The sequence below is a fragment of the Psittacula echo genome (genome assembly GCF_963264785.1).
Source record: "Psittacula echo genome assembly, chromosome: 5".
NCBI classification, from domain to species: Eukaryota; Metazoa; Chordata; class Aves; order Psittaciformes; family Psittacidae; genus Psittacula; species Psittacula echo.
The window spans coordinates 43,868,599-43,882,132 of record NC_137739.1 but is presented as its reverse complement, the minus strand read 5'-3'; the positions used below and the strand labels follow the sequence as shown (position 1 = coordinate 43,882,132).

Below are 13,534 nucleotides of genomic sequence, written 5' to 3'. Positions count from 1 at the left end.
TGTACACGCCTGTGTTTGTGCAACACAACCCCCCTACCCCAGCTTCCCTCCGTAATATATCAAAAATATCATAAACAATCTGAATTTTAACCTCAACCAGGCTCTGGGAGCTGGTCCCCAGAGTTCAAAACTGGGGCTACAGGGGCCTCGCAGTCGTGGTCTGCACCACCTCGGGCAGTTTCACAGTTCGAAATTCAGAGAGAGACCAGAAACACTGGAGTGGTCCAGGCCTAGAAACCTTGTTTTATCCACATAAAACCCCTGGCGGTGGGGGGTAGGTGTCGGGTGAGCTTGGGGCCAAAACCGGAGCAGGGTAACAGGGACAGCCGCAAGGCCAGACCAACTCAGCCAGGGAAGGGTGAGGGGGCTTGGGCGCTCCTCACTGATGCAAGAATGCAAGGGCCGGCATGCCTGGCAGGTCATCTCCAGCTGCGTGCGACTCGGAAGCATCGGGCGGCTCTGCAGCCCCTCAGAGCAGGGACAGCCGCAGGGAGAACGGGCGGGGTCAGCCCTGGGCCTCCTGCCGGGCCTGGGGCCCGCGGCGGCAGCGGAACGCAACGGCGGGCGCACGTTTGCGGAGGGCTGGTTTGAGCCGGGCACAACGCCGCGCGGAGGGCGGCGGCGAGCCCGAATCGTGGTACCGGAATGAAGGAGCTGGCGCCCGCCGTGAAGATGGAATGCGACATTTTGGACGCGCTGGAGGCCCTGGGGTAATCGGGGGGAGCCGCGGCACCCCCACCTTTGCGGGGAGGGAGGCCGAGGGGACCCCGCCGCCTCGCTGCTCTGCCGGGCACAGAGCGGGGACCCCTCGCATCGGGGAGGAGGTCGGGCCCGGGTCGGGGGGCGGAGGAGTGCTGCGTGCGGCAGAGGAACGGGCTTCGAGTTCCGGCGTGTGCCAAGGGAGGCCCGATGGCGGCAGTGGCTGGGCCTTTAGCCTCTCCCGGGATCGGGGTCACAGCATGAGCGTTCGGCTTACCCTGGTTGTAATGGGGGTTAGGCGAAGGAAACGCGTCTGGACGGGTGTTTGCTGGGGTGCCCGGGGGGCTTTGAAAGCGGCCGTGTCTACTCACGGCGCGGAGGCCGGGCCTCCCACTGTCCGCCCAGCTTCAGCCCGCCGCGAAGTACTGCTACAGGTAGAACAGAGCAGAAACAATGTAAAATTGAGTTCAGTTTTCTGTTATCGTGTTGACAGTGTTGTCCCAAAAGTACATCACCAAGATAATGTTGTAGGGAAATTTGTTTGACTAAACACTCGAACTCTTGTCTGTTCAGCATATGCTGAGACATGAAACTGTTTTCACGAACACATGATACGTGCGGATGCCTGCATCCTGTTGTCCGACAGACCGTTTTGTTCACCACTCATTTATTGATCTATTTTTTTTTAAAATAGATCAATAAATGAGTGGTGATAAAAGTAACTTAAAAAGAGTAATTACTTCCAGTATAGTTACTAATCAGCTTGTGGCAAAATGGTTTTAAAACATATATATTTTATGGTAAACTGGTTTCATATCAGTAACGTGTATCTCTCTCTGCAGGTACACTGGTCCTCTCTTGGAGGAGGGAGCCCTGAACAAAGCAGCAGAAAATGGATTGTCTTCACCAGAGTTTTTTGAGCTTTGTGTTTGGTTAGGTTCCCAAATAAAGTCACTTTGTAATATGGAAGAAAGCATCACTGCAGCAGATGGTGTGTGTTTTAATTTATTAAAGCAGTTTAGTATTTGCTCAGTGGGTTTAGGCCCATATTGTTCAGCTGATAATGAATTTACAATGTTGAAGTTTAGCAGGTAGAGAAAGGGTAGTCAAACAGGCTTATATTTGCATGGATGTGGCTCATAGATTAAGTCTTGTTTTGTGAAGTTTCTTTCAAAAGAAAAAAGATGCTTGTGGTTTGGTTTTTTGGTTTGTTTTTTTTTTTTTTTTAGATTTTCGTAAATACAAAAAGTACATTCATGCATCCTTGAGTAGTTGTTTTATGTAATCATATTTTAATGGAATCATTGTTGGAAGAGACCTTAAAGATCATCTGGTTCTAACCCCCTTGCCACTGGCAGGAACACCTTCTACTAGGCCAGCTTGCTCAAAGTCTCATCTATCCTGGCCTTGAGACTTCCAGGGATTTTGATGGCTTAAATTCCACTGCCTAATATTTTCAGCTACTTGGTCCAGTGCAGTGTTCCTTTCAGCACTGTGTGTGGATACTCGAGTTGCATGTTACCGCTACCTGATTTTTTTTGAGTACTAGAACTTGGATAAGATTTGGTGTTGACTGTGTTTTCACATAAAAAGTAGTAAAACTAAAAACAACCTTTGGAAATAATGGGTTCATGACTCCTAAAACTTGTTCATCAAAAAATTAAGTACATTGATATGCTGCTTTGTGATGTAAGCTCTTCACTTCATAGTGATGTTCAGCTGCGCATCAGTCTTCGAAGACTGTTGTGGCATCACCACCTTGTTCAAAGCTTTGCACTTGTTTATTCCCATAGGTGATAAAGATATAGAGAGCTTCCAGCTTGAGATTAGTGGCTTTCTGAGAGAAATGGCTTGTCCATATTCATCACTTATATCTGGAGACATCAAGGACAGATTAAGAGAAAAAGAAGATTGTCTTAAACTCCTCTGTAAGTTATAAGCATTTTTTATTCCCACTTAGAATACAGTATTGTATGTGCATGCTCTGTTGTTATTCTACAATTACATTAAGTAGTGCTTTATATGTATCTAAGTATGTGTGTACAGTTATACAACCTAGCTGAGCATGCATCAGCTCACTTGTGCAGAAATGGAAAATAGAAAACTATTAGGAAACTATTTTAGTAGAAATTAAACTTTATTTGTAAAGTATGGTTCAATCTGCTGAGGCCACATCCCTCTCCTGATCCAGTTCCAGCTCTGCTGAAACTGAGACCTTGCTTCTTGTGTTTCTGAGAAGTGTCTGGACATCCTAAAAGGAAATGCTTTCTGATTTGAAAGTGCATGATTGAGAAAAGTAAAGTTTAGGTTTAAGATGGACTTGGACAAAGGAGTAGCAGCAGGAACCAGTGGGATAATACAAAACTAGCTAAGGAAAAGAAAACTGATACTGACCTGTCCAGGGGAGAACTGAGAGTCTCCTTTTCATCAGGGTTGTCTTATAAATGTATAGTTGTATTTGTGTATGGGAATGTGGATGCAGAAATATTCATGTGTCTTTAAATCTGCCATTATGATGCTTTTCTCTCTAGTATTTCTAAGTACAGAACTTCAGGCTTTAAAAATACTGCACAACAAGAAAATGAAAGGCTCTCATTTGGAAAAACACAATGAAATTTACCAGGAAGTGCAAGCTGTTTGTGATGCACTGGGCCTGCCAAACTCCTCATCTTCTGAAATTCCTCCCTTGTTAACCAATGTGGAACAAAAGGTATGGGCTTTTATGTGTTCTCTCAATTGTTAAATTGTAAGCATTATTTCTGAAAGCATTCTTCTTTAAGGGCCCAACAGTCTAATCCACAAAAGCCCTATCTGACAAGTGTAGAGGAATTCTTATTCTGAAAGCAAGCTTAGTGTTTAACTGTTTTGTTTATGAGGTGAAGTATTTCAGCATTTCCCTGAGGATGTGATGTACCTGGTGAGGTATACTTCGCTGAGCAAATTTAAGGCATGAGTTGAAGTAACATAGTTTTCATGTTACCCATTCAAATGTGCTGCAGCAAGCAGAAGACTTTGGGCAATAACTGATTGTGCATTTATATACCTGTAGTTGTTTCTGGGATGTATTTTAATTTAATGTTGAGAACTTAAATTTTTGCTTTTTAGCGTATGACCTTCTTACTTGGAGGCGTTGACTTGACAGTGCCATTTCCTTAAGTTGCAGAAGAGGATGAAAATGCTTGACTTACTGGCAGCCAGAGAATAAGCCAATTTAAGCTTTATTCAACAGGATAGCTTTTTCAGTATCTTTCAGGTCCCACCAGTTTCTAATTCATTTCACAGATGCAATCCTTAATCTGACTTCCTCATTGCAGAATGTAAATAGGCTCTTGGGATGGAATTTATCTTCTCTGTCAGGCAGCTTAAAAGTTTTGCTCTTTATTTCTCCCTAGTATTTGTGGAGAGAGTGGGTGACCGATCCCCTTTAAGAATTATGGGAGATACATGGAATGAATCTCTCTGTGCTGCTGAGTAAAATTTTTGCATGATTATGCTGCCTTTTCCTTCCTCCTCCTCAGCCAGGGGGCAGTTGAATATTTAGAGGTTTGGGGGAGAGGGCCTGTTACTTGCATGGTTTTCTTATGTCTGTAGGACTTTAGTGTGACAAAACTGTACCTTTAATAGATTCATTTATGAAAAGCAGCATCCAGGTGGTGGTGAAGATGTGTGTTCCTGCACTATTAACTGTGCTTGATGTATTTAGTTCTAATCTTTATAGCCATTAAATTTTTTTAAAGGATGAGGAAACAATTCTAGTACTGTTTTGTGAGGATTAAAATGTCAGGACAGCAAGAATTACTATATTTTTATACAGCAGATTTTGAAGTAAATATTTTTGTATCAAACAAATCCAGTAACTGTTTTGTTCTTAAACTATTTTTAGAGAGCATGTGAACTTCCAAAGCAATCCCTTAAATATTTTATGTTACCATGGGCATGGATTATACAGAAGGTCAAATAGTCAAGTATATTTGTCTCCATCTAGCATTTAATTGGTTTGCTTTTTACAGCTGAGTGTGTGAGAACTTTAAGATGACTTTGCTGTTACAATTTGTTTTGCATTTTTCTGAGTAGGTTTTCACTGCTGTCTTACCTGGACAATCCTTTTGTATTGTTCCCACTACAAGGAAGTAGCTTCTTTCTGGGTTGCAATGGTGTCTTTTCTTTGAACTTGTGCTTATGATGCTTAATCTAGGGCAACTGTTGCGTTTAGGAATGTGGGTTATAGCATAGATTCTCATATCAGTTGTATTCTTGTCCTCTGGCAGACGGGTATGTCAGAGCTCTTGTGTTCATAGCCCTGTCATCAGTCAAGGCTGGACAATGTATTCTGCAGCTATAAGGCAGCTCAGTCTATTTCATCATTATAGTTGTAGGATATGTCCTCAGATTTCTGCTGAGGGGAGTAGGGGAGTGAGGTGGAGATTCAGTAATCTGGGTATGACCTTATAGTGTGTCACAAACATTAACGTAGACCAGTTCATCAGTGAGAAGACTCCTCCTTAAATATTACTTGATTAATAAACCTGTTACTGGGTAAAATTACATAGGTATCCTCTTTAACTTGGAGAGAAAGGTTGGAGAAATTTGGAGGCAGTTTCCCAGTCAATAAAGGATTGTTTCATTTAGCTGGTCTAGTTTCTTCTAGTTCTGATATTCACTGATTCTTTTCCCTAATTATTTTCTCTAAACTTCCTTTCATTTTTCAGTTTGTGGCATTCAGGAGTATGCAGTGCTGAGTTAGGTCTTTTAACTGTGATCATCTTGTGATGACAGAATGTGTGGCTTTTTTGTATGTGGAGCGCAGTGTTGTATTTACCTCTTAGCTGCCCTTGCAGCTAAACTTGCAATAATTCTAATCTCTACACAGTATTCAGCATCACTGGTTTCCAAATTTTCTCTCACTCAATAGCTATAAATTACATCAAGTATTTGTTTTGGCTTTGCTGGGTTGTTTTGTCCTAGAAGCCAATGTCATTTTGAATAGATTCTTCTCTTCAACTCATTAGAACCTTTGACTTTATTTTGCTGACCTTAATGGTATATGGATAGACACCTCTTGCCTATATAGGACTTTTAATTCATTTGCTGTTTATTCCTTCTCTAGTAATTACTTATTTCTTAATCTCTTGCTGTCATGCTGATCTAACTATATTGCTCCAGGTTCTGATTCTTCAGATACTTATCTAAATTCAAGTATGTTATGTGCTTGGATGCATTGAAATTTTGAAGTAAATTATGAGAGGCATCGTGTACACACTTCACTAAAAGCAGAACAAGTTGGCTGCATTTAGAAGACAGACAAGTCAGAACCCTGGAGAAGAGCTGTGCAAAGGAAGTTCCTTCAAGAAAAGGATGTAGAGGTTTCTTGTAATGGAAGAGGAGAATGCAGTGGAGTTTGGAAGGCAGGAAGAGAGAGCACATCTCATCCCTAATTTCTGAGGGCAAAAACTAATGGAAGAAATATAAGCAATGCTGATTTGGGGTGAATGCAAAGGTCTTAAACCTGGTGTTAAATGGAAGCAATCACAGGATTAGGAGAAAGAAGAGAGAGACTGACTGTATACCTGTCATATCTCCTGCCTTTCTTATTAGCACCCATCCCCAGAACTTTGTAGCCAAGTCTAGCATTTGGCAACAGAACTCTTAGCTTCCAGTTGTTACATTTTCTTAGTTGCAGGTACAACACTTAATAATAAGTAAAATGATTAATTTAACTAGCCCTTATGCCTGTATGCACTTGATAAATTTGCCATATACATATTTTTCTATTATAAATGGGAAAAGTGGTGTGCTGTAAAATATTTTTGTACGGAGGTTAGTCATGCAGTAAAAGTATTCAGGAAATCTTTTTGTCATGGGTAAGCCAGAAGAACTGTATCTGGTTTTATGAGTCTGCTAAAAAAGTGTGCTATATTTGATCTTAGAGTAGCAGATTGTGATTACTGCAAGTTGTGCTGGAATAAACAGAAGTATAATTTGTGTTCTGAGAAGAAGTGTGTGTTTTGTTTCAGATAAAGGATATTCTCTCAAAAGTTCAAAATAACCATGTGGGGAAGTCACTACTAACAAAACCTCTGAATTCTGAACAAGTGGTAAATAAAAGTCTCTCAATATCTTTTCTGTATTTAATGGGATGTCAAAATTAATGCTTATGGCCTCATCTAACTTTGTCCATTTTACAATCAGTGGTCTATTGCTGAATATTAACACTAAAATTCAATTGCTAAATACTAATGATGCTAATCAGATACTTTGCGAATTAATGTTATAAACCAGACTTTCTGTGGATTCATCCACTTTCAAAATATTTTGTATGCACATACTACTGTAGCAGTACACAAGTGCATCTCAAATTTTATGTAGTTCATAGTGATCATCTGGGGATTGACATCTCAGTTGCTGAGTGGGGTTAACTTTAAATTGACTTCTATAACTTTATAGATTTGAATGTTTGAATTTTTATTATAACACTGCAGGAAAGATTGGAAAAAATCAATGATGCTCTTCGGAGTGAGTATGAATGTCGCCGACGCATGTTAATGAAGAGGCTGGATGTGACAGTACAGTCTTTTGGCTGGTCTGACAGAGCAAAGGTAAGCTGGATGAATTTTTTGCTTCCTGTACGTAGGAGTCTGCTACAGTTCCCCAGATCTTCCTACTGAATGGTACATACTATGTAAATACACTTCCATTACTGTTGTTTTCTTTCCAACCAGTTTCTCATCAGTGGTTATAACATCCAAGTCCTGGAAGGAGAAGGATTTGACTAGATCATAGAATCATAGAATAGTTAGGGTTGGAAAGGACCTTAAGATCATCTAGTTCCAACCCCCCTGCCATAGGCAGGGACACCCCACACTAAACCATGTCACCCAAGGCCTCATCCAACCTGGCCTTGAACACCGCCAAGGATGGAGCATTCACAACCTCCCTGGGCAACCCATTCCAGTGCCTCACCACCCTCTCAGTAAAGAATTTCTTCCTTATATCCAATCTAAACTTCCCCTGTTTAAGTTTGAACCCGTTACTCCTTGTCTTATGACTACAGTCCCTGATGAATAGTCCCTCCCCACCATCCTTGTAGGCCCCGTTCAGGTACTGGAAGGCTGCTATGAGGTCTCCACGCAGCCTTCTCTTCTCCAGGCTGAACAGCCCCAACTTTCTCAGCCTGTCTTCATACGGGAGGTGCTCCAGTCCCCTGGTCATCCTTGTGGCCCTCCTCTGGACTTGTTCCAATAGTTCCATGTCCTTTTTATGTTGAGGACACCAGAACTGCACACAATACTCCAAGTGAGGTCTCACGAGAGCAGAGTAGAGGGGCAGGATCACCTCCTTCGACCTGCTGGTCACGCTCCTTTTGATGCAGTCCAGGATACGGTTGGCTTTCTGGGCTGCGAGCGCACACTGCTGGCTCATGTTCATTTTCTCATCGACCAACACCCCCAAGTCCTTCTCTGCAGGGCTGCTCTGAATTTCTTCTCTGCCCATCCTGTAGCTGTGCCTGGGATTGCTCCGACCCAAGTGTACGAGCTTGCACTTGGCATGGTTAAACTTCATAAGGTTGGCATCAGCCCACCTCACAAGTGTGTCAAGGTCCCTCTGGATGGCATCCCTTCCCTCCGGCGTATCAACTGAACCACACAGCTTGGTGTCATCGGCAAACTTGCTGAGGGTGCACTCAATCCCACTGTCCATGTCACCGACAAAGATGTTGAACAAGACCGGTCCCAGCACCCATCCCTGAGGGACACCACTCGTTACTGGTCTCCAGCCGGACATTGAGCCATTGACCACAACTCTTTGCGTGTGGCCATCCAGCCAGTTCTTTATCCACCGAGTGGTCCACCCATCTGTTTATAGCTTCACAATTATAAATTTTAGCATCCTCTGCTGGGACTTCTCACTTTAGTAAGTTCACATCTCCCCTTTTCATTTCCTATATTCACCCTTCAATCAAGTAAATTGGGAAGGATCCTCAGCATTTCTCGTGCAGATGCAAAAGGAATATAAACACTGGGCCTTAGCATAAACTGGGTGCAAAGAGTCACTGCCCATAAAGTCAGTGAGATTACAGTGGTTGCTGCCTGTCTTGGATTCAGATCTACTGGATGGTCATACTACTACTACATACTACAGATGGTCAGTTGAACAGGTTATTTAAATAGCTGCTCATGAGAAAAGCACACAATTGTAATCCTTCAGATGGCTAAAAATTCTGAATCACTGGATTTTCTCTGTTGGTATAATTTTAATTGTGATAATTTCATTTGTTTGTAGCACTCTGTATATTAAAAAACGGTCATGATTTAACCAGTTTGATCTTTTTGAGCTATACATATATATTGTTTCTATTCAAGAGAGTGGGGAGATAGGATACAAAAGGTTTGTAATTTGATGAATATACATGTGGAAAGCTGAAGGCCAATGTTTTTGCTCATGAGCTGCAAGATCAACTTTCCTTCAAAAGGTTGGTGTAGAAAGCTTAAGATGGATGTCTTAAAACTTCAAAAGCTTACTGAAAGTATGTATTGTTACTAGTCTTTCTGGTGTCGCAATTTGTCGTTGACACTTGCAGACAGAATTGTTTTCATGAAGCTCACTAAGTAGTTCACTAGAAGACAGGAGTCTGGATGCTGCTGTGCTGCTTTGGAATGGCTTACTATTTTCTGCAGGGTTTGTGAATGCTTTTATGCTGCAGGAAAGGAATAGGAGGACATTTAGCTTACAGAAGCCAGGACAGGTCCCCCTGAGTGTAACTTCCTTATAGCTGTACCAATGCAACTATATATTTTAAAATTTAAAGTGTAGTTCTGAAATGTAGTTGGTGTTAACTCATGACTAACTTAGGCGAAAATTTTAAGTCATTTGATCTTACTCCATTCAAACAATGTGAAAAAGAATACACTTTTGCAATAGAACAATAGTTTAAATTTTTAATGATGATGGAGTAGTAGGATGATTCATTTTCCTATCTTGACTGTTGATGTGAAATAGTATGCAGTTACAGAAATAACCAGGTGAAATATTAATCCAAAATTACGTACGATTTTAAATCTTTTTTCCTTATTGTCAAAATATTTTATTATAACTTCTCCAAGAAGGTTTTGGGATTGAAAATATTTTGGCATTGATGCAGTTCAGATTTATTTTTTTTTTAAGCCAAGAGGCAAATTGTTCTCTTTTTTCAGTTTAGTTGTTAACTTGCCTTTTTTCCCGCCATTAAATAGGTGTTGATACCTTTATCTGCTTTTGATGCTGTTGTGGTTTAAGCTCAGGCAGTAAATCAGAACCACGCAGTCTACTTCCCCCTCCCCCCCCCTTTCTTCCCTCCACTTCTGGAGGGATTGGGAGGAGAATCAAAAGAATGCAACTCCCACGGGTTGAGATAAGAACAATTTAGTAACTAAGGTAAAACACAGATCACTACTGCTACCACCAATAATGATAAAGGAAATAACGAGGAGAATACAACCGCTCACCAACCGGTACCTCACCCCCACCCCGCCGACTGATAACTCCACCACCCAGCAGCGTTCCAACCCTTCCAGATAACTCTCAGTTCTACCTCCTGGCATGACGTGCTGTGGTATGGAATACCTCTTTGGCTAGTTTGGGTCAGGTGTCCTGTCCCTGCTTCCTCCTGGCTTCTTCTCCGCCCTGGCAGAGCATGAGACTCACAAAGTCCTTGGACCAGCAACCAAAAACATTGGCTTTATCAGTATTATTCCCAGGCTGAAAGTCAAAACCACAGTGCTGCACCAGCTACTAAGAAGGAGAAAAAATGACTGCTACTGCTAAACCAGGACAGATGCTGTGGCATTCTTTTGTGTGTGCTATAGTTTAGATTCTTTTTTTTAACTTGTTCAGTCCCTAAAAGATATAAGTTTGCAGACTGAAATGGATCCATAAATGGTGTAGTAATTGCCTAGCAAAACAGTCAAGTAAAGGAACAGCACCTGTTGTCTGGTCCTCCAAGATCCAGTTTTACTCTCAAGATCACTCTAGATGTCCCCAGGAGTGTATTTATTTTTCTTGTTTGTTAAACAAATGAAACATCAAGGTGTGTTTGGAAAAAGCCTCACTTTTTCCCCTTCTCAGTCTTCACTTTTTCATGGCTTGCACAAGTGTTCTGCTGAATTGATACAATTAGGTTTTTTTCTACAAATTGATCTTACTTTGAAGCTGCTCTGTTCTCATCACATTTAGAAGTGATCTGTTAAATACGGCTGTGTAAAGCTCTTAAGAGGGCAGTTTGGACTTTTACGTAAATTTTAGACTTTAGATGTGTTGGAAAACATTAAAGAATCTGATGACAGTGGATAGGAGAGTTTCCTTTGTAATGGTGTTAATTTCAGCATCAATTAAACATCAGCAGGATTATTTGTACAATAGTTTCATCAGTATGAAGGGAATTGGTAACAACTGGCAGTATATTTTGTAAGATAACCTAGATTTTCAGGCATTCCACCCTGTGTTCAGATTGAAGCTGAGACCAGTTCATGGTTTACGGTACACGTGTTTGCGTATTTTATGCCTAGCAAATAAGTTGTGTTTGATTTTTATCATTTAGGTAAAAACAGATGATATAGCACGAATCTATCAGCCCAAGCGCTATGCATTATCTCCAAAGTCAACTATTACGTTAGCTCACCTTCTTGCTGCTCGAGAAGATTTGTCGAAGATCATAAGAACAAGTAGTGGATCAACACGAGAAAATACAGTCTGTGCAATCAACAAGGTATGCTTTTTCTTTCTGGGATGTGATACAAGGACATGGGAGTTTACAGACCTGTCAATAGTCATTCTGGAATTACACTCTTTGCTTAATACTTTCATTTCTTTCTGTAAGATATCTGGTGCTTTAAGAAAGGAAGGTTTCCAGCATTCCACTAACCATTGCGGCAACTTCTTTTCTTATGTTATTACACATTCAGTCATGCCACAGGGTGAAAAAGTAGTCTAGATGAGCAGGAGCAGTATGGGGAGATATATGTGTGTGCATATGTGTAAATGACCTCTTTGAGTTCAGTGGAACTGCACGCCTCATGTTAAGGATATGTGTTAGTCTTTCTGGTATCAGCTCCTGGGCTACTGTTGCCAGGATTATGTCCTTCAGTTCATAAACCAGCAGCTTTAGTTTATCAGTATATTCTAATGATAGAAGTTTCTGTGGAAGTGTCATTTTGCTGCAAAGCAAAATTATTTGATTTAGCTACAGTAATAACACTGTACTGCTTTCTTGTGTATGATAAAAGCTGAAGCTTGTGAGTAATGGCATTAGTTTCACCATGCAAATGGTGACTAAGCCTATTTTTATTAAAACTTTACTTATGAATTTTTCCAAAGTTTTGTGCCTCATTTAGATACCTTTTAATATGTTTTGATCCCAGAAATACTGAAATTTCTTAATTATTGTAGGATCTCAGGGAAAGTTTTGGAGTTTTTTTGAGAGGACTTTAATGGAAGTGCCTGGGACTGACCAGCATATGTAAACATTCATTACACAGAAGGTTTAGGAAATACGGAGACAACAGAAAGACCTCCATGGATACCTTTTTGTTCTTTAACTTAATGTTTTGTTTAAGTTTGTCCAGTCTCCGTTTTTGTACACTGGGTAATATCCACCAAAGTCAAGATCCCTTTTGTTTTAATTTTCTTGGAGGTGTTACTTCAGCATTTGTGTACTCTGTTCCAGCCCCTAGTGAGTTGAGTAGTTTCTAACCTAAGGCAAACTGGTGCTCCTTTCAGAGTTGCGTATCAATTTGCCAGTTCATGGTTTTTGGTAGCTGATGAGGTTTGAGCTTGAACTTTGAAATCTAAGTAGAAGAGCTGCATCATAAAGAGTCTTCTCTATATGAATATATATTGCATGAATTACATATATTACATATTCATATGCATTACATGAATTATGTATATTGTTTATTGTAATACTGATACTTCACGTGGCATGTATTTCCTTCATAAATATTTCACAAAAGCGATATGAGCTAGCCAGCTGCAGTTACTGCAATTTTACAGGGGCAAAATGGGATCACTTCAGAGTTCTGTTGTGTTATGGCAAGTTACAAGGACAGGAAATAGGGATTCTGCTGTCAAGTTCCACACCAAGGGTACCATATTTCCTGTAGAGAGCAGGCAGCATGTCTTTGTGCATAGAGAAGTACCCTGTATCCCTTCAAATTATTACTATTTTTTTAAACTTAAAATGACCTATTTTTCCCTATAGGTTCTGATGGGGAGAGTACCTGACCGTGGGGGCAGACCAACAGAGATTGAACCACCTCCTCCTGAAATGCCTCCTTGGCAAAAGAGACAAGAAGGTGGTGGAAGAGGTGCCTGGGGAGGTGGAGGTGGGGGTGGAAGGGGCAACTGGGGGGGTGGAGGGGGTAGAGGAGGCGGGGGGGGGTTTGGAGGCGGGGGGGGTTTTGGAGGCGGAGGAGGGTTTGGAGGTGGGGGAGGGTTTGGAGGTGGGGGTTTCAGGGGTGGTGGAAGAGGTGGAGGTGGCTTCCAGAGTGGCAGGGGAGGTTATGGTGGCAGGGGAGGCTATGGTGATCCGTATGGCAGCAGAGGAGGGGGAGGATACCGAAGATACTGAAATAGTGTAAATATTAACAGTCTGGCAAAATATAGTGGTGGTGTTTACTGGTGTCAGGAATTTAGATAATGTTAACTTGGGTTTAGGTTAGAATTAAGTATTAACATTACACCAACTGATGTTGTCATTGAATTCTTCTAGTTAGCTGAACCGAACTTTTATACTAAACTGTGATGACTAAAGTCCTTTTTTTCGTACTGTTCATATGGTGGTTTTAATGTAATTTTATTTAAA

General features: G+C 41.3%; 1 protein-coding gene across 1 annotated transcript; it reads left to right on the top strand.

Moving 5' to 3' along the window:
* Positions 1 to 557: 557 nt before the first annotated feature.
* Positions 558 to 13,534, top strand: FAM98B (family with sequence similarity 98 member B). The gene is made up of 8 exons (XM_080619410.1): positions 558 to 710; positions 1,542 to 1,690; positions 2,493 to 2,627; positions 3,231 to 3,409; positions 6,714 to 6,794; positions 7,179 to 7,295; positions 11,273 to 11,440; positions 12,932 to 13,534. The coding sequence occupies exons 1-8, from the start codon at positions 646 to 648 to the stop codon at positions 13,298 to 13,300; spliced, it is 1,263 nt and encodes a 420-aa protein (XP_080475536.1). The 5' UTR covers positions 558 to 645; the 3' UTR covers positions 13,301 to 13,534.

Coding starts and splice junctions, on each gene's coding strand:
- FAM98B (XM_080619410.1), top strand. CDS start 646: ATGAAGGAGCTGGCGCCCGCCGTGAAGATGGAATGCGACATTTTGGAC. Junction 3,410..6,713: donor TAACCAATGTGGAACAAAAG/GTATGGGCTTTT, acceptor GTTTTGTTTCAG/ATAAAGGATATTCTCTCAAA. Junction 11,441..12,931: donor CAGTCTGTGCAATCAACAAG/GTATGCTTTTTC, acceptor TTTTCCCTATAG/GTTCTGATGGGGAGAGTACC.